We start from the raw sequence: 20,335 nt of genomic DNA on the forward strand, positions 1-20,335 counted from the left end.
GGAATCGACTTTATACCAAATGAAAATCACCGAAAATAGTCGTGAGTAAATTAATGTGAAAATTTAAGCAATAAACAAAGAAAGAAGATAAGTAAAAGAAACTCACTGAAAAATACACCCAACAAAGCTAAGAACAGTAACCTGAAAATATCAACATGGCGATCTCTGAAAGAAAATAGTAGTGCAACAAAGTGAGACGCACGTGGTAGATGAAAATAATAGAAGCAGTGGAAAAAGGATTAAAAGGTACTCCAAAAGACATATGTGGCATTTCGTAGATGAAGCAGCTGGCATCAAAATGTAAGTGCCCAGACACGTGTAAAAGACTTGGGGTACACAATGAAAATTGTACCAATTTGCCCTTGAATCAAATCATAATTTCAACACTTTCTCTAATTTTTACGGTACAATTTACTCAGCTTTTCGTACAAATATTTGAGCAGTGTTCGTACACACCCAACTGTCGTTTCTAAATATTATTACAAGATGGGCCGCGCCCGTGCCTTTTTACTAATGAGACATGATTAAACTACATATTGACATAATTTGCTTCATAGTATATTACATTTATTTGCGGAATAAAGTTATAAAGGGAGCTTGCTAAAAAGGCAAAAACAGTGAGATTGTAGATGGTCCAACATATGTATGAGATATGTTTCAACGGGTTGGAATCTGTATTTTGGCAGCTGTGCATAGTAGTTAACAAATGCTGCTAATAACACAAGTTGTTCCAGGATGAAGCTCTTTCATGACCTGAAAAGAAAAATTGAAGACATTCAGTCTTGAAAGGAAATGACTTAGATGCAAGAATTCTCACAATTTTTGAGGACTCATTATTCATTTGACATCCTTAGAATACTCTCTATCTGATGTTGTTTCTGCATAATCATCACATTAATTCTACCTGTTACTTTATTCTATTAGAAAAAGTAAATTTCTACTTCGGAGCGAGCATGCTCAACACAAATTCTTTTATAGCTCAAATATTGAAGCAAGTTCACATTCTGAAAATTGATTCTGGGAAATGAGGAAATTATTCCAAAAATCTAAAGGAAATGCTCCCTCCTCCTGTAATTAAAGTTCCACCTTCCCTTCACCTGATACAAAAATACTGTCCACATTCTTTCAATGAAATTAAATGGTCTATCATATATAAGAAACGTCTCTATTGCCTATCAAACATGAATAATTGAAAGGGAAAAAGGAATGGAGGGGAAAAAGAGGAGAGAAATCAAATATAAACATTCGACTTTGGACGAAAAAGATAGCTGTCATGAATTTATGCTTTTGCCATAAGAAGATTCTCTGATGATCGTCAAACTTTTCATTAAAATAAAGAGAGAGATTCAAGAAAGGAAGCAACTCACCATTGGGGGAGTTTTATTGCCAAATGAAGGCACCACTTTCCTAAAGCTTGTTTTTTTCATCCAAATGGCGCATCAGCTTGCTTACATCTTCTGCTCCAATGTTGTCTTTTCAGCACTGATGGAAGCTTGCAAGGTGAAGTTGGCGTTAATGACAAAAGATTAAACTACAAACTAATTGCACATAAAGAATTTTATGCACATAGAAAGTTATTTAATCTTGTTTCTTTCCACTCTATAAAGTCGGATTCCATAGTCCTGAAATATTGGTTGCTCTTCAATCAATAATATTATTCATCAGATTTCATAGTCCCAACATGAAAATAGCAAGATCTTGTTGTTGCAATATCATCAATGTCTGCATTGTGGAAAAAATATATCTAGTCAAGAACAATCTACGTATCGCTATACTCATGGAATCTTTTATAGACTTAAAGTTCTTGAAGTCTTCATATTACAGTAGCTAACCTTCTGATTCCCCTAGTTACCTATGGAACTTATTAATAGTCAGGTATACATGTCAAACATCAAGTATGGTGAGTTCAGAGTGCATACTTTTCTGCATTCACTATGTCACACAGAGGAATAATCAAATTCAAAAAATAAATTCTTTTTCATTTAGGAGCAAGAGAAGGTTGAAAAAATTTGGGTTAGAGCAATTTTCGTTTGAAGTGTCCATCATTCCATATCTTACTTGAGTCGACGATCAACCGGAAACAACCTCTCTACCTTCACAAGGTAGGGATCCACTTGTGGGATACATTGGATATGTTGTAATCATTCCATATTTAATTCCTCAAGTTTTTCTAAACCCAAAATTGAAATATCATGCTCCTTGAGATGAATCTAACCAGTCAATTGTAATGTAGTCATGTTTTAAGTATTTATCCAATGGCTTCAGGCATATAATAAGCACTTTGGTGAATCTGTTTACAGAGAAATTAGGTTGGTTATCAAATTCACTAAATACCTAATTGATACACCCATGCATGTAAAAAAGAACAGCGAAACTATCCAAAAACAGAGACCGCTCTTATCTCTGATCTTCGCTAACGCGTTAAATCTTCCAGCCCCTTAGAAAAGAACTAAAATCAGCAGGACCTCAATCAAAGTAGGACCATCTATAGTAACAAAGCACTTCCATGTTTGACAATCGATATACTTGGACAACCCTTCTTTTGTGAGTTCGTCAACATCTAAATTGATGCTACCAATTTTTTTTTAATCCTTTTATCTTAAAACTTTCATATCGTTTGTGCCTCATGTTTCATTCCCTAAGCAGTCGTTAGTTTTAGCAAATGGAGGTCCTTGCAAATAAGAGTGGCTCACCTCAATAATGTTTCAATTGTTAATCAACTAAGCAACAAAATATTACCTGATTTGAATAAACAAAATAATTAAAATAACAAAGAGAAAACAACCAAACCAATCAAGGAAGCTCAAACCAATTATAGAGACAAAGTTTATGATATGAGATGACTCTCCAAACACCAAGTTCAATAAAGAGCACATGCTACTATTCTACTGTAATATCACATTCGTCAAACTCAATGTTCAAAGTTATCAAATACAATAATGAACACATGGTCCCATTTCTTTGTAATATCACATTCCTCAAGCTCAATGTTTTAATGCTAATTCTACTAAGAAACAAAGCTCAGTTCAGGGAGAAAAGTAGAAACAATATAAGATCATCAATGGGAGTGCAAACACCACATAAATGACACAAACTCTATGGCAATTTCATATCCCAAAAAATGCACGTGTTGTGTATGCATCTATTTTCAAAATCAAAGATACCAATATGGACATGCATGTACACAATTCATCTAGAAGCTATCCAAAAGAACATGAAAAACCAAATAAAAATGGTTCAACAACTTTTTCTTTAAAAAAAAAAAGAGAGAGAACTTTGCAAAGCTCATAAATACAGCATATGTCAAGTAGAAGCTGGGGCCAAAATGGAGAAACTTGATTTGAAAGTAGGAAAGTGAATGAAAATCCAGCTAGTCACTTCCAGCGAATTACCGTAATCGTATTACCTACTTCGGCTTACGGATTTGCACTGTTCAATAAGGAGTCATGTGAATGATTAAAACAAAAAGAAAGGGAAAATTAGAGTATAGTAAAAAACAACAACTCACCAGAAGAGGAAAACAGGAATGAAAACATTAGCCACCCATCATCATCTCCGACAATTAAAAATATTGTTGAGCGTACTTGAGAAACAAAGTAAAAACGAAGTGAAGATGTTAAAGATTATATCTATACAGAGAAAAATGACTGAAGCGCTAAAACTCAAAATATATCAAGTAAAATAGTGATATTACAAACCCAGAGATTCACACAAATCTATTGCTTTTAGCTTCCATTGTTGTTTGATAGAAGTACACATAAGAAGAAGCGAGACATAAATCGGTTATGAACGAAGGTGGAAGCCAGTTGCATCTCACACTAAAACACATGTTACCAAGAGAAATTAAAAGAGCTGCAATTGTGGAATACCCTAGATGTTCAAAAGACAGGTGTGCACTTACAGTAATACCCTTGGTGTGGACGACAAAACTAATGGATACCCATGTATTGACGAATTCAGCTAAATCTATATTAACTACAGCAAAGCTTACTATTTGCAGTTTTTTATGAATGATAACAGACCCTTTGCTTTTACATTTAACTCGATTGCTTTGTATAGTTTTTTTTTTTTTTGTGACAACAAAGCCATCTTCTTTAGCAATCAATTAATAAGTGAGCTTCTCTAATTTCAAGTTTTACCTCCTAATTGTTGTTAGTAGCTCATCGTGGCCTCTTTTTCTCACACAACTCAACAATTTCGAGTTTAATTCCTCTTATCAGATGATAGGAAGTAAGGGACACGGAGAAATAGGAAAGAAAAAGTATGTTCAAGTGTAACAGAGTTGTACCTTCGATAATTTTGCCCCTGCAAGATGAGTGCTAGTAATAACCACAAAAGTAAGACCAATGGCATGAAATCCACACATGCCTTGTATTAGCTATAATATCATGACCTATTTACCTTACCAATAGAAATACATCCAATTGGACTAACATGTAAACTGCAGAATTCTAACTTCTGCTACATGTCTTCTATAAGTATTTCTACATTTGTATAAATTTTATGGAAAAAATTCACCCAAATTCAATTTCCTTAGCACAAAATTACCATTATCAAGTGGTATAACCCTTCCAAACTAAATCAAAATTCAAAATCAAATTCTTAAAATCTTAGAAGAAAAAGTACCAATTTTCTACATGTCAAACAAAAAGAAAAGCAACAATTAAATACGGAAAAGCCTAGAGTCCCCCTAAGAAAGAAAAAACAGAACTAAAGAGTAATATAAAGTAACCTTCAGTTATCTTCATACAGATAAAGTAATATGACATAGCAGAAGCGTTCTGAAAAAGTAATGTTCTTTTTTTCACCGATTGAGAGAATAAGTTCAACTTTCAACTACCTCATTATTTCCAGTCATTAAATAAAGTAACTAACTAAATCTCCAAGTAATGAGACCAAAGTAGAACTTCTGATCTAATATGATCTAAAACATAGAATTTGTATTCTAGTTCAAAAGGGACAAACTCAATTTGTTGTATCTATTGTTCTTTATTTGTTTTAAGAACAATTTCTGCTAGTTTGTTACCTTGTAGAATATTCTTGTCTATTTCCTTGCGTTAAATCTTTATAGTCGTCGTTCTTTTCCTCATTGCTTTCCAGTGTATCCTCCAAGCGTACACCGTAAGGAAGGGGTGTTGATCCATCGATCTGCACATGTAACAAAGCAAGATACATTTGTTTCAGTCTTAGCAGTGAAATGATAAGTCAAAACTCTTCTTCCGCCATACTACCATCTTATCGAACATAATAAATTATAACCAGAAGTTCAACCACAAGAGACTATTGTATTATGTCGACAAGATTTCTGTCAAATGATTACAACCTACATATCAAGATAATATACCTTTAGAATAAATAGTGTAATGGAAATGTCATTTTCTAATGCAATCACCTTAGTGCTATCATCATGCTGGGAAAAAAATTTCAGAATCAGAATCCAGCAAGATCTTCACTTAGTTTCCTTGTTATCGTCGATTCAATACAAGACTCATTTCAAAGAAACATGATTCCTTCTGACCACATATCGTTGTCAAGAGTATTTGTCCATGTTTTACTATCAGGCTCAGCCTCATAATCCATATTAGCTAAGTCAACAATGAAATACTCATATAGGAGGGTTAGTTTGAATTGCTTAAATACATTATCTCCAATCTTTTTATTTAATGTGTATCAAATTAACGGTCAGTAATCATGTATCTACATTTCTTCTGAAGTCTGAAAAGTAGTCCATTACTTAGCTAATTCATGTAGTTAGTTTTCGGAAATGTAAAAAGTATTGATCAACTTTTCCTTCATTTTGCCCCCCTGTTGTTCTCTATGCTTCCAAGACCACAACCATAATTGAACACATAGTCACTACAACTTCAAATTGTTCATCCGAGTCAGTGTTTTTTCTTTCCCTTTGCAATAAAAGAATAAGCTTCAAAATCTTTTGAAAAACGATTCCAATGTAACCCTACAGAGTTCTATCAAGAAACTTCTATGTATTTAATAACGGTTAAATAAATGTTATAACTCATTAACAGGACTCCAGGACCAAAAAATAGACCTCCATTAACAGTGATTTCATTCATAGCAGATTAGAGGATTTCCCATAAACGAAGATGATTATAAAAAAGATATTCTCAAACACGAACCACCATATTTTCTGCTTTATTGATCGGGTTTTATAAAACTACATCAAACAATATCCACCTACACAATCATAAATGGCATGGACCTGTAGTACTATAAATAAAAAATCTAGTATGCACACAAGTCAGCTACCAGTAAGCTCTCTGTGTGGTTTTTAGTTATAGTTCAGATGCTTTGATCAACTGGAAGCAGAAAATAATTTAACCTCTGCTGCTACTTTCTTGCATCTAGCAAATCTACCTTAACTCCGGCAATTGACAACCTATTCGAAAAATAAGGAAAAAAAGAATAAATCATATAAAATGACAATATGCATAAAAAAAAGAACACTAATTAATGAAAAACACAATAGAAGGAAGAAGAGAAACTGTTTCAGTTTTCTTTTCCAACACTGTTTCAGAGTTCATAATGGCCAGGTTTAGTAGTATGTTTTACTAATTTTTTGAACTTACTAAACTGTGAAAACAGATCAATGTTTCCCTGTACAAATAACTTAATTGATTTATGTAAGATAAATTATTAAGTTTGCAAATAAGATTCATAAGTTTAACTTCACATGAGTTACAGACATTGAAAAAGGTAGTCGGAATACTATTTAGCTTCTACAACTTACTACTAACTAATAATACCCGGTGAGAATACAGAGGCACAATTAAAGTAGGTTAGAGACCATAAAATTTCAGTGACTGAGAGATTTACCATTGGTGAGATGTTTCTTTATTGTATTCCAAGTTAGTGTTGTTTAGGTACTCCGTAGAATTGCTCCGCATAAACTATATCTTCACCAGAAATCTCATCTATGCCCCAATTATCATCATCACGCTAACTTAAAATCCTGATTTTCTTTCACTCTCATCCTTTATCCTTTCCAACATAGCAATAATCTAAAAGATTTATTCAGCTGTTAAGCATAACCTGTAAGTGCTTAAAGATCATTTCTTCTATAAATATAGCTTAAATGGTCATAAAGTCATGAGCTACTACCAGAAAAGATAAAGTGATATTATCCTTTCTATCCCAAAATATAAAGGAAACATAAACATAAACCAATTAATGAAATGACCAGCGAAACGCTAAATAGAGATTAGTAAGTGTTATTTTTCTTCAGTATAGAACAACTTCTTCACCAAATTCCAATCAAAATAAAAGCTGAACAGATGGATATAAAGGGCAAACATGTCACTCATTCTGTCTCCACAACCTGAGTCATAAGAGCAGTCAATTTCTTTGTAATATAACAAGATTTCAACTTTACTCTCAAAGGTAATAAAAATCTTGCGATAACAGAGAACCTTACCCTGTGAAAATCATATTAATCTTTTGTTTTACTATTCATTCAATTAGTTTCACCCAATCATAACCAGGTAGAGAAATAGCTAGATTTACACCAACAATTATAGAAAAGCTAATCCTAGAAGCATAATATAATGAGGAAATGACGATCATTGTGTATATTTGGAAAAATCAGTTGAAAAGTATGAGAGTTCTGGAAACTCTACAGGCCATAATCCTAATGAGCATATAAGCTATCAAAAACAAAAACTCTTACAAACATATATGGAGATTGGAGATAACATCTCTACCTCAGCCTTCTTGCAGTAAGCATAGATACCGTCAATGTATTCCACCACCGCAAGTGAGTTCTTTTTATCAGAACTGTCTGTGTCAACAAATCAACAATTGACAAATGTTCAACATCTTCCATCTCTATCTCCTCATCCTAAATGACATATTAAACATCAATGGGCAATCCATAACAAAATTAATAAAGATATAGATCATATCAGTTTACCATCGTGTCAATTTCCTCCATCATTGCTTCTGTATGTTGCACAAACATTGGCACGGTAGAATAACCAGTGGCCTTGTAATCTTCAGCATCAATAATAATGCAGTCTTCTGATTCATTTCTGTTTGGTGCCACTGGGACTGGCGGCCACTTTGCTGCCTATGGAAATACATTGTCAACAGCAGCTCATGAGTAATAAAATAAACCAAGAGGGGATTGAAAAGGTACCTCGACTGCTGGTTGTTGTTGTTGTTTTCATACGATATGTGCACCCAACTTCCTGAAATGTCAATAACCCCACATACAATTATTAACTGAGATCATATATAAAGGAACTTTAGGATAAGTAGTACTCTCTCCGTCCCAAAATACTTGTCATATTTCGCTTTTCGAGAGTCAATATGACTAATTTTCAAGCTAAATAGGATTAGATTAATTTAATGTTTTAAAAATAATATTTGGATATTCGGAAACTATACAAAGATACTATGAGTTGCAATTCTTTTCATATCAAATGAAAAAAGTACTATCATAAAATGTTGGTCAAAATTTATGTAGCTTGACTCTCAATAAGCGGAAAGTGACAAGTACTTTAGGACGGAGGGAGTATAATGCAACCAAGAATTAGAGTCAAGCCTTGTGATTAGGCGATGGGAGGGATCTTGTTAACAGCATTAGCTTTATTACTATAAAAAAAATGGAAAAAAAGAAATCAAAACAGGTTGTAAAAATTTTTAAGATTGAAACTAAAAATGAAATTGAGTTTTAGGGTTTAAGAAGTGTTTACTCAGTAATGACAACACAGGGTACTAATGGAGGAGCTCCTCTTACATTCTTATTGATTGCACTTAGTGCTCTCTTATTTTGCCCCAATTTTCCTCCAACACCAGGCCTTAATAGCCCTAATAACACGACGATTTGTCTCAACAAACTAAAAGGTCACTGAACGAAAACTAAAAAGGACGGAGAAGAACTCACCGGAGAAAGAGAAAAGAGAAACAGAGATGAGCAGAAGATAGTAAGAATGTGCTAGAAGAAGCCAAATTTCCAAGTGGGTCTGTGCCATTAACACGTGGAACCTAATGGAGACACAAAGGAGGGTTTATAATTTGTCCTCATCTTTGATTTATTTACATAAATGCCCTTCGTCGTCCCTATGGACTCACACTTATTAAAGAGTTAATATAAAAAAACATTACATAGAGCCCGTTTGGATTGGCTTATAAGTTGCCTATAAGCTATTTTCAGTTTTTTTGAGTGTTTGGCTGGCCAGCTTAAAGCCATTTTGTGCTTAAAATAAGCCCAAAAAATTAATTGGATTTGTTTGGCTTAACTTATCTAAAGCAGCTTATAAGCTGAAAACAGTTTATAAGCCAAAAAAATAAGTTGGACTACACCAACTTATTTTTTTTTAGCTTATAAGTTGTTTGCAGCTTATAAGCTGCTTTTTTTAAGTCCATCCAAACATGCTAATAGTCTAATTTAATTATTCTGGTTAAGAGCACGTTGAGAAACAGTTTTTGTAAGAACAAAGCTTAGCTTGAGATAGCCAAGCCGAACTAAATAGGATATTTGTATTACAAAGTAAATTATTTTCTCCGGATAAAAAAAGGTGTTCACTTAGCCATTTGCACACCCCTCAAGAAAATACTAACTCCTACACAAAAATAAGTAATTTGTCTAAACTGTCTCTAATTAAACATGTATTGAAATTTGATCACAACACTTAGTAGTCGTTTGGTCATAGATACCAAAAACAAATTCACATTTTTTGAAATTTTTGAAGTTGGAGTTGGAGTTGGAGTTGTGTTTGGCCATAGTTTTTGAAATTATAGTTTTTGGTGAAATGTAGTTGTAAAAAAGTGAAAAAAGTGATTTTTTTTTTTTAAAAAAACAAGTATTTTAAGTTTTTGGTATTCCGGAATACAACTTCAAGTTGTACTCGGAATATTTATGACCAAACACCCAAAAGTGAAAAAAAAATCCGGAAAAAAGTGAATAATTTTTATGGGCAAACGGCACCTTAATAAGGGCAAATGTAAAATAAGGTTAATTCTTTCTTGATTTATTAAGTGGATACTTTTTTACTCAAGAAAAAAAGGTTAAATGTTCACTTTTTTGATCCGGAGGGAGTAAAATCTATTTTAGTAAACGCATTATCCATGCCTTTTGGTATCGTGTCATTTGTGTACCAGATTGGAAAGTAATCTTTCTTGCCTACCTCTGCGTTAATCCCACACCGCCTGATTCCAGTCTGCCTTTGCAAATGTATCCGTTTATTGTTTAACATAAATTAATGGCTTAATACATCAATCGATACCTCATTCAATTTAACTTGTAATTAAATCTTATTTAGATGCTCATATTGCAATTCTTTTTAATTTAGCAACTAAACACATAATTGTTAGATATTTTGTAATATTTGGGGGTCTTAAATTGAACAGACACATCTATTCATGAAAAGGCATGAGTGTTCAGAAAAGTCATCTCTCAAATCTATAAATATAAGGACACTCTAGAAGTAGCACATGAAAAATCTTCATGTATAACTCGGGCTTTGTTGTATCCTGAAGGAAATTGCTTGTATTTTCCCCAATCTGTATACGAGCAATATCTCTTTAACGAAAATCGATTTATCCACGCTCAAATCCATTTCTTCTTTGATAATATTTACCTATTTTTCTAACAATAATAACTATCAGCTAGAAGTTTAACATAGTTGGTGTCGTGTAGATAGATTTAGTCTTTCATTGTTGATGCAAATAATAGAAGTATATCATTTTACATATATATATAACACATGTTGTAGTATAATTTTATATATATAATTCTATCTCTTGTCCTATTTTTTCAAAGGAGAGGTACACAAACAGCTGTTGCATCTGGCCAATTTGCAAATATACAATGAAAAGGTATAACTCCTTCTTTAAAGCATTGCTCAATTTTAAGAAAATAAAATAGAAATAAAAATAAATGGTCCGTGAAAATGCAGAACTTATGAGAATATGTGTAAGAAGTAGAGTAAAATGTGGGACCCTAAGCAAACTTTGGAAAAAAATTAGGGACGGTTGTCAACTATCGCTCTAACACCACCTCTGTTGCTTTTTGGGGGTATAATTATCATCAAAGTTTTGAAAATTTATCAAAACACATACATGTAACTATGCAAATAAAGACCAAAATAGGGACAAAAAATGAAAGTTCTAAGGCTGTGAGGACGACAAAAGTCATGAATCCTCACTTATATATATATAGTTATAATTATAATGGCAAATATACTATGAGAGGGCCTGAATTCTTTTTTAGAGCATTGCTGCAACTTTAAAAGATAAAAAAAAAAAATGATCCGTGAAAATGAAGAACCAATGGACATTGGGCAGAAGTAGAAAATATGTGCATCGGGTAGAGTAATATAAGAGACCATAAAAAAACTTTTGGAAAAAAATCAGGGACAATTATGTTTTTTTTGTGGTATAATTGACATCAAACTTTTCAAAATTTAACAAACCACATATAGGTAACTATGCAAATAAAGGTCAAAATAGGGGTAAAAACAAAAAAAATGAGGCTCTAAGGACAACAAAACTCATGAATCCTCACTTATATGTAGTTATAATTAAATATACAATGAAAAGGTTTGAATTATTCTTTAAAGCATTGCTGCAACTTTAATAAATAAATAAAAAATGTGCAGAAAGAGAACTTATATGCATGAAGTTTAGTAATATGTGAGACCCTAAGTAGATTTTTGAAAAAATACTTAGGAACAGTTGCCAATTGTCGCTCTGATACCACTTCGATTGCTTTTTGAAGGTATAATTACTATCAAACTTTTCAAAATTTATCAAAGCACGTACATGTGAGTATGCCAATAAAAGCTAAAATAGTGGTGAAAATGAAGTTTTGAGGCTATGAGGATGATAAAACTCATGAATTCTCACTTATATATAATTATAATGACAAATATACAATGAAAAGGCTTGAATCCTTCTTATAGCCCGTTTGGATGGGCTTATAAGTTGGTTTGACCAACTTATAAGCCCTTTTGAGCTTATTGTAGTGTTTGACTATCAACTTAAAGTGCTTATTTTAAGCCATGAAGTGCTTAAAGTCACCCAAAAATGAAAAGTTGGGAATCCTAACTTTATTTTGGAGGGCTTAAAGCCATTTTCGTTAACCATTGAAATTACTTTTATATCCCTTATATTTTATTTTAATTCCCAAACTACCCTCTCACCCTAAAGCCCTAAAAGACGATTTGTTCCTCATTTCTTCTACAACAACGCAGCCTCCACGATCTGTTCATCATCTTCTACAACAACGCAGCCTCCAAACCCAGAACTTTCTTCACTCCCACACTCACTCTCTTTCTCTCTCTAAAATTTCCCCAAATCGCTGAGTTCTTAAAAAAATGTAAGGTTGTAAATCTAAAATCAATGTTGAAAATCGCTTGAGTTCTTCAAGTTTCTACTGATCTAAGGTATTCTTCTTCCTTATTCTTTGATTTTTCTCTACAAATTGTAATTTAGCTTTATTTCATCTCTCAAGCGATTTTTTCTGCATACTTGTGTTTTTTCTACGCTGAAACTCTCAGTAGAATCAGTGATGATAAGCTCGTTGTAAATCACTGATTTTGTGTTTTCATTTTCGTATCTAAGTTCGTTGGTTTCGAAGAAATTGCTTCTTCTGTTGCTGAGATATTGTCGACAAAGGTACTGTGCGATTTTCATATTCTAATTTTTCAGTGTAATCAGTGAGACCTTTCATTTTTTATTTGCTTCGTGTGTAGCATTGCTTGAACAATTTTGTTTGAAATCGACCTTTGTTAATGCGCTTTTGAAATAATTGTTTGATTATCGTGGATATTACGGATTGAAATTGTTGTTGAAGGTGATTCAATATTGTATTAACAGAGATCTATTAGCTATAACCAAGGAATCTGCTAGTATTATTTGGTTTTTTTTTTGGGGGGGGGGGGGGGGGATAATGATACCTGCAACACTTTTTTGCTAAAATTTCTTAGTTTAGTGGTGTGTTTGGTAATTTCTTCCCATTTTTCCAAGCACTAGTGGACTGAATTACCCGGTACCTGTGCTCGTTAAATTAGTTGAGGTGCACGCAAGCTGGTCTGAAAACCACGGTTGTAAAAAAGTAGTTCTAGGACTGGTCCGACATATTTTAAATTGTACAACAACTTCACTACATGTCACCTGCGTGATATGTAAAGTTTGAAATTCACAAGTTGGATAATTAGAAGAAAAAAAATCCACATGAAAGCTTTTAATTTAATATTCTTCTCGATAAATATTTTTGGTTTTTAAGTAAATAATAGCTCTATTTGATAAGATTAGTATACTGAACACAACATATTTCTTGTATCTTTTCGTTCACTATAGCCTATGGATTTGCGGTAAGTACAAAGGCCTTTAGCTAATGTAGTAAACACAAACATGTGGATATATCTACATGAATAACAGTCAAAGTGCATTGTGTTTTAACATATAGAAATGTACTAGTCTGGGTGGTGATATATATCTGTATTCAGTACTGTGGTAGTTGCCTTTGAACTACACATTTTGTTGTATAGTAGCTACTTTAAAAGTCCATTTTCCAGTGTGATTCTGAGCTGAATAGTGTCTGGACTATTTCATTTTCGTTTTAGTACTTGCTTTTCTCATTTAAGCAAAAGAAAATGCAGCCAAATGCTCTGTAATTGTTGATATTCGTAATTCGTATCATGCATAAACAAGGCTGCTGCTGCGGTTGCTGCTGCTGCGGCTGCTGCTTCCACTTCTTCTTTATTAGCTCTCTATTTTGGTATGTGTACAAAAAACTGTGACTTGGGAATTGTGGCTGTGTGTTTAGTTATTGGGCTGCCAACATTATGATGTTGGAGAGTTCATGAACGTTTATTTCTCCTTTCTTCAGATTGTTTACATTCAATCATGCCGGAAACTAGTAAAGCACGAAGTAATGCTAAGTGGGATGATGATGCCAACATTAAATTTATAGATTTGTGTGAAAATGAGATTAGACAAAGACGTAGACCACACACTCATTTAAATAGAGATGGATGGAATAATGTTGTTGAAGAATTCAATAGAGCCACGGGAAGAAACTATGATAAAAAACAAATGAAAAATCATTGGGATAACATGAAAAAAGATTGGATTCTTTTTAAGAAGTTGATGAGAGGGGAGACAGGTTTAGGATGGGATGCCACGAAAAATACAATTATGGCAGATGATGATTTGTGGGAGCGAAAAATTAAGGTACATCTCTCACATTTTTCTATATGTCTTTCTTTTTTCTTTCATTGCTAAATTTCTTGGTTAGTTTAAAGTAGTTTTGATTTTTTTGTTACAGGAGGACGATCGATACAATAAGTTCAGGAAAATAGATCTTTCACTTATATGGTATCGCTATGATGCGTTGTTTTCTGATATTGTTGCTACTGGAGAAAGAGCACGTGCAGCGAATCAAGAACAAATGTCTGGCATTGGAGTAGATCTTGATGAAGAAGGAACAAATAATATTGGTGGCTATGACAAAGAACACTTTATCAATCCTAGTGATGAAGGGAATGATGAAAGTGATGATATACAGAATGTGGATTCTATTATGTTTCCTAAGCCGTCACTTAAAAGACGAGGTTCAATTGATGATACTGGCACTAGCAATCAAGTCAAAAAAAAATAAGGCAAAATCTGGTGCGGCATCAACGAGAGAGGATATACACTCTCTAGTGGAGTTTATGTCTAGTAAAAGCACTGCTACATCCCCTTCGGTAGATAATCCCGTCATCGATAAGTGTATGAATATGTTGGCAAATTTTTCTGATATTCCTGCTGGGAGTGGAAAGTACAACTATGTTTGAAACATGTTTCTTAAGAAGGATGTACGTCAACTGTTTCTTAAGATGGAAACTGATGAAGCTCGGAAATCTTAGTTGGAGTATAACTATCAGTTACACCTGAGAAAATGGGTTGATTGCATTGCTATGGTTAAATGTTTTTATTGTTTAATGTTCTGTTACATCCCGTATTCCCATGCATTGGAAAGTGTGCGAGTTAAATGATATTAGTAACGGACACGAGGTTATTCCCCAAGCTTATAAGTGGTTAAAGTGATGGCACACACGTATCGTAAGGATTTGAAGTTAAACCAATCGAAGGAAATAAGTTTTTTTGATTTCAACATTTATTTGAGTAAAATACGATCCAAGCTGTAATATCCCGTATTTTGGGACTAGAATATTTAATCGTCCAACATGAGAAAATTTACATGAGCCCAGAGAATTTGATCATATTCAATGATGAAAAATCGAGAGCTCGGTGTACAAAGACGTTTGAGGTCCCGAAATAATTTAGGACTTTAAAAGTGTGACCACGGTGATTGGGAATAATATTTTGTGTGCACCAAAAGGGGCTATGGACTAGTGCTATGTCACATAATCATGGCAATGAGTATATGAAGTGTATTAAAAATAATTGTTATTAAAGTGAATTGAGATCAAAAAATTAATTATATGATTAGTTGGTATGTATTGTGGAATATTATATTTAAAACCTCTACTTTACATGTTTATCACTTCCACCGTCAAAGTAGTTCTTTAAAGCATTAAATAAGACTACTTCACATATAAATAGCATTAGATTTGTTTGTTAGTGCCTAGTTGCCTAACTTTAGATATAATAAGTTTTTTTTTGCCGACATAAAATTTTCGGACCTCAATTCTCGCATACATTTGTATGATAACTTAGATTGCCTCTTGGAGAATTCATTCTTGAAGGAAGGTATATGCAGCACCTATTTTGTTGAAGCAACGTTTTCCTTCCAATTTCAACAAAGAGCAACCAGTGTTCTTCTCTTATTTCAAAGATTAAGTATAGCTATTTTTCTTCATCGATTTCATGGTTATGACATTGATTTTATCCGGATCTTAGCAAGTTGGAAATATACCTTGTGGTGAATTATCCTAAGATTGAGGTAAGATTTAATTTTTTGTATACACATTTTGGAGGCAATTTTAACATGTATAAGTTTGTGGATATATAATGAAAATAAAAGTTGTGGATGTTGATGTTGAAAGATGAATTGAGCCGTGTAGGGGCTGTTCTAAATAGGCATGGAAAACTTATTTTAAGTTGCATTATAGTTGTGATTGTCATGGATTATATGGCGAAGGGATGGGAAAGTTAAAATTGAAGTTGTGTTGATATGAACATGTTGTTGTTCTTGTTGAATTGAAGGAATTGGAAATATAATTGTATCCATATATTGTTGTTGGTATTTCTGTGTCAACAGGAGAGCAATTGGAAATTTGGGATAGGCGAACATATAGGGGAAGTGCTGCCAAATTTTCGCTAAAATTTTAGATGATAGGAAACCTAAAGGAGAATATATAAGCTGAAATATAGGTTCTATAAGGATTGGGCTATAGACTGTGAACTAGAAAATATGGTACTAACGATGACGCTACTTTTATATAAATAGGCGAAAAGAGCGATGAGGCAAAAAGGATTCACGAATAGTCGCCGACAGGTATGTAAAGCAACCTTCTTTTCTTGGCATGCCTTAGTTTCACATAGGCTAGATTAGAGCCTTAAGGAAATTCCAAATCCGAAATCCGAGCATGATGATCTATATATATTCCTTGGCACTCTTATGTATGATTTGATGAAATATGAACCATTATGTTTTTGAAAGAAGTGATTTCCGAACTTTGCATAGAAAGGTTTCACTTTAAAGAATTTCGTAATTTTTGAATGCCATATCTTTTGCATAAAGGCTCGGATTGCTCCAATATTTTTATAGGAGTTCGTATGATGTATAATGAGTATGTTTTCCATAGGCGGGCCCGACTCGGGTCAATACCCGTCCGTGGGTCCCGCGACTTTCCTTTATGTAATTCGGACGACTTTTGAAAGAATTTGGTATGATTATCATTTTGAATTTCAAGTATGGTCATTTACTTATATTTGAGTCTATGATAATGATTTTATGCATATGGTTACTCATGACTCTGCTCGTGCGTTCTGTTATATCTTTCGCCGGTTCCCGGGCCAGTTCTGTTGTCGTGCGCACTTTGATATACTCCGGAGTTATGCTGTGTTTATGGTTCACTGAGCTACTCGCAAAAGAGGGTCGGGTTCCACATATATTTGGTGTTATGCTGTGTATGGCGTTATGTTGTGATGTGATATGTGACGGGGATACGGAGATTTGAAACATTCTGGTGTTATGCTGTGTTATGGCGCCATCGACGGGCGGGCGACCATATTCTTCTGTACCCTACGCATGACTTATGTTTTAAAGTAAACATTTTGATATGTTGGATTTATACTTATGTTCTGTACTACTATTTCGTTTATGCCTCAGATTTGTTTCTGTATTTTCTGCTTTGCATACTCAGTACATATTTCGTACTGACCCCCTTTCTTCGGGGGGCTGCGTTTCATGCCCGCAGGTACAGACGCACAGTTTGGTGATCCACCAGTTTAGGACACCCTCTTCTGCTGTTTGGAGTGCTCCTCTTATTCCGGAGCCTACATTTTGGTATATATACTTGTTTGATGCATATGTATATATTTGTTCAGGAGTACGGCGGGGCCCTGTTCCGCCATATGATCCGTTTGGTCTGCTTAGAGGTCTGAAGACGTATTTGTGGGTGTGTGTGCCTACTTCTGTACAGTTGCATTTATATGATTCTGTTCGTTATGGCAGCCTTGTCGGCGTGCATTTGTATATGTATTTTGGGCCGTTGTGCCATTTGATAGCCTTGCCGGCTTTTTGATATATGTGCATATGTTCGGCGATGTGTATTCCGCCGTCCCTTCTGAGTTTGATATGATTTGTGGCAGCGTGTGATATTTGTGCTCGTATACGCTATTTGTATGTGATTCGATTTGGATAAGTGTGTTACGATTTGATATGTTTGTCTGTCTGGGTGTCCAAGTAGGGCACTAGTCGCGGCCCACGGGGTTGGGTTGTGACATGTTCGAACATTATGGTTGTGCGTGTAAACTTTACTTATTGCTTCTTGTTTAGACATTGCGGTTGTATCCCTAAATCTTATGGTTGTACGTGTAAACTTTATGCATTGTTAATGTTGTGTTGACGTTGTGGTTGTATCCTTAGACCTTATGGTTATTGTTGTTGCGTTGGCTTTAATGAATGTGGGAACTTTATGTATTGTTGTGGTTGTTTTTCTTTGATGGAATAGTAATTTGAGATTTACAATGTGATTTTCGGAAGATAGATATGAGTGCATTGAAACGATGGAGTTTCTAAAAATCTTGAAATTGGGTTGTTGGAAAAACTTTCATTCTTTACTAATTTGAGTCATTTCCATTTTCAGTTAAATGGAGAGTTGGGATATTAGCAATGTGGTATCTCCTCATTTAAGTGATTTGTTAGATGACGAAGATCAAGAACTAGAAGAGATTCGGAGAGAGCAAGATGAGAATGAGTGGATGGCTTTATGTCATATAACAGGTAAATACATTTTGATGTATTGTGAAAAATACCTATGCAAAGAACCTTTTCGTACATCAATGCGCTCTGGAAATAAGTTTATTCAAGAGATATTACGAGGAAATGAGACTCGTTGTTATGAAAATTTCCGGCTGAAGAAGGCGGTGTTCGTTGATCTATCCAATGACCTAACTGATAAATATGGGCTTAAACCCACTTGTGGAATGTCTATACATGAAATTTTAGTCATATTCTTGATGACTTGTGCACATGGAGTTAGAAATCGAATGATACAAGATATCTTTCAACATTCTGGAGAGACAATTCGTAGACACTTTCATAGTGTTTTAAAGGCCGTTTGTAAGCTTGCAAGAGATATCATTCAACCACATCCAAATTATAATGATGGTTGCGATGCTCACAAGCCATGTAAACAAAGATATCTCCTTTTCTTTAAAGTAAGTAACCCGTTTATGATAATTTGTTATTCTGCATTGTATCTTTACTACCCTTACATAACAAAAGCTTTATGATAGTTTCTTGCCCCTTAGAATTCAACGAGAAAAAAATGGATCCCAAGTTTCTTATTTTACATTCACTTCTTGTAGGACTGTATTGGAGCAATTGATGGCACATGTGTTAAAGCTAGATTACCGCAAGGTCAAGAGATACCATATATTGGACGTAAAGGTTATCCGACTCAGAATATTCTCGCCGTTGTTGATTTTAATATGTGTTTTACATTTGCATGGGCTGGGTGGGAAGAAGCAGCTCACGATAGTCGTATATTTGCTGAGGTCCTTCGTAGAGAAGAGCTCAACTTTCCACATCCACGCGGAAACAAATATTATCTAGTTGATGCAGGATATTCACACATGAAAGGATACATGGCTCCATACAAAGGAAATAATGTAAGATATCACCTAGCTGAATTTCGCCGCGGTGCAACTCGACAATTGCGAGAGCCAAGAGGACGCATTGAGAAATTTAACTATTTACGTTCTTCTTGTAGAAATGTAGTAGAGCGCACATTTGGCGTTTGGAAAGCAAGATGGTCTATTATGAGAGACATGTCATACTATCACATTGACACACAAAGGGACATCGTACTTACTACTATGGCCATTCACAATTATATTAGAAAGAAATGTAATGTGGATGATGCATTCCAAACAGCCGAGAATGAGAGCTATATTCCATCGGTTGATTCTAATGATATTGGCACAACTTCAAGAGCTAACAATGTAGATGTCGAAAATGTAGGAGAACAAAATGATGTCTATTGGATGGGGTTTCGTGATATGATTGCTAGTGACATTTCTAATGCTTGATGCTTGTATTATATGAATATTTTCCACTTCTTGTATTTATAGTGGAGTGCTTTCGGTTGTATTAGCACTTTTATTTTGTGTCAAATTCTCCATCTTTGACACCCGTGCTTTTTAAAACACTGCTTGAAACAAGGAAAACTAAGGCTCTATTTGTTTTTAAAATTGACTAACATATATATGATTAGTAAGATGTTGTACAATGAAGGTTGGTGATCGATGTATGGTGATTAGTTGTGGATATGATTGGCAGTGAAGGTGAATAAGTGTTGGTAGAGGCCAACTTACGGTGGTGGCAGTGGTGGAAATGCCAAGTACCGGGGGTAATTGGTAGTTGTGTGGTGATAGTGAATAGCATAGTGGTAAAAATTTGCCTTCACAAGAATTTATAAATGGACATTTTTTAAAGACTATACACGAGAAGGACTTTCCAGGAACAATACAGTAGCCAAAAACACAATCTACAGAGAAGAACTCAACATTTATTATCAGTGCTAAAACGTATCATTAAATCTTGTAAAATTCACTCTTCACCGTTAACATAGGATATATCTGTTGGAGGAAGAAGAATAGTTTAATTAATATTCTCATAATTAATACACAACTC

The 20,335-nt window shown here is 34.1% G+C and overlaps 2 protein-coding genes, 1 long non-coding RNA gene and 1 pseudogene across 10 annotated transcripts; 3 read left to right on the plus strand and 1 right to left on the minus strand.

The window, feature by feature from the left end:
- Positions 1 to 375: 375 nt before the first annotated feature.
- LOC132607061 (uncharacterized) lies at positions 376 to 8,896 on the minus strand. Of its 7 annotated transcripts, none has more exons than XM_060320855.1 (9): positions 8,712 to 8,896; positions 8,153 to 8,204; positions 7,928 to 8,083; positions 7,719 to 7,855; positions 6,376 to 6,397; positions 5,027 to 5,148; positions 3,509 to 3,583; positions 1,368 to 1,482; positions 376 to 753 (listed from the first exon to the last, which is right to left on the minus strand). In XM_060320855.1, the coding sequence occupies exons 3-7, from the start codon at positions 7,973 to 7,975 to the stop codon at positions 3,550 to 3,552; spliced, it is 363 nt and encodes a 120-aa protein (XP_060176838.1). In that variant the 5' UTR covers positions 7,976 to 8,083; positions 8,153 to 8,204; positions 8,712 to 8,896; the 3' UTR covers positions 376 to 753; positions 1,368 to 1,482; positions 3,509 to 3,549. The 7 variants fall into 7 exon arrangements, with proteins under 7 accessions (XP_060176838.1, XP_060176839.1, XP_060176836.1 ...); XM_060320856.1 differs by having other exon boundaries at positions 1,368 to 1,492; XM_060320853.1 differs by having other exon boundaries at positions 1,368 to 1,722.
- Positions 8,025 to 15,607, plus strand: LOC132608270 (L10-interacting MYB domain-containing protein-like; annotated as a pseudogene).
- Positions 15,608 to 15,624: 17 nt separating this feature from the next.
- LOC132605390 (uncharacterized) lies at positions 15,625 to 17,761 on the plus strand. Its single transcript, XR_009569169.1, has 3 exons — positions 15,625 to 15,913; positions 16,421 to 16,468; positions 17,394 to 17,761. It is a non-coding gene; the product is annotated as an uncharacterized LOC132605390 (long non-coding RNA).
- A 463-nt stretch (positions 17,762 to 18,224) lies between these two features.
- On the plus strand, positions 18,225 to 19,830 carry LOC132605391 (uncharacterized). Of its 2 annotated transcripts, XM_060318551.1 has the most exons (3): positions 18,225 to 18,858; positions 19,009 to 19,311; positions 19,413 to 19,830. In XM_060318551.1, the coding sequence occupies exons 1-3, from the start codon at positions 18,289 to 18,291 to the stop codon at positions 19,488 to 19,490; spliced, it is 951 nt and encodes a 316-aa protein (XP_060174534.1). In that variant the 5' UTR covers positions 18,225 to 18,288; the 3' UTR covers positions 19,491 to 19,830. The 2 variants fall into 2 exon arrangements, with proteins under 2 accessions (XP_060174534.1, XP_060174533.1); XM_060318550.1 differs by having other exon boundaries at positions 19,009 to 19,830.
- Positions 19,831 to 20,335: the final 505 nt, after the last annotated feature.

This window comes from Lycium barbarum, chromosome 8 (assembly GCF_019175385.1).
Source record: "Lycium barbarum isolate Lr01 chromosome 8, ASM1917538v2, whole genome shotgun sequence".
NCBI classification, from domain to species: Eukaryota; Viridiplantae; Streptophyta; class Magnoliopsida; order Solanales; family Solanaceae; genus Lycium; species Lycium barbarum.

Bases quoted from the DNA above. Each gene is read 5' to 3' on its own strand.
- LOC132607061 (XM_060320854.1), bottom strand. From the start codon at position 7,975: ATGTTTGTGCAACATACAGAAGCAATGATGGAGGAAATTGACACGATG. The intron at 6,398-7,718 runs GTAGAGATGTTA...TTTTTCGAATAG, and splicing joins CTTACTGCAAGAAGGCTGAG to GTTGTCAATTGCCGGAGTTA. The intron at 5,149-6,375 runs GTAGATTTGCTA...TTACATGTGCAG, and splicing joins TGTCAATTGCCGGAGTTAAG to ATCGATGGATCAACACCCCT.
- LOC132605391 (XM_060318550.1), top strand. From the start codon at position 18,289: ATGGAGAGTTGGGATATTAGCAATGTGGTATCTCCTCATTTAAGTGAT. The intron at 18,859-19,008 runs GTAAGTAACCCG...CACTTCTTGTAG, and splicing joins GATATCTCCTTTTCTTTAAA to GACTGTATTGGAGCAATTGA.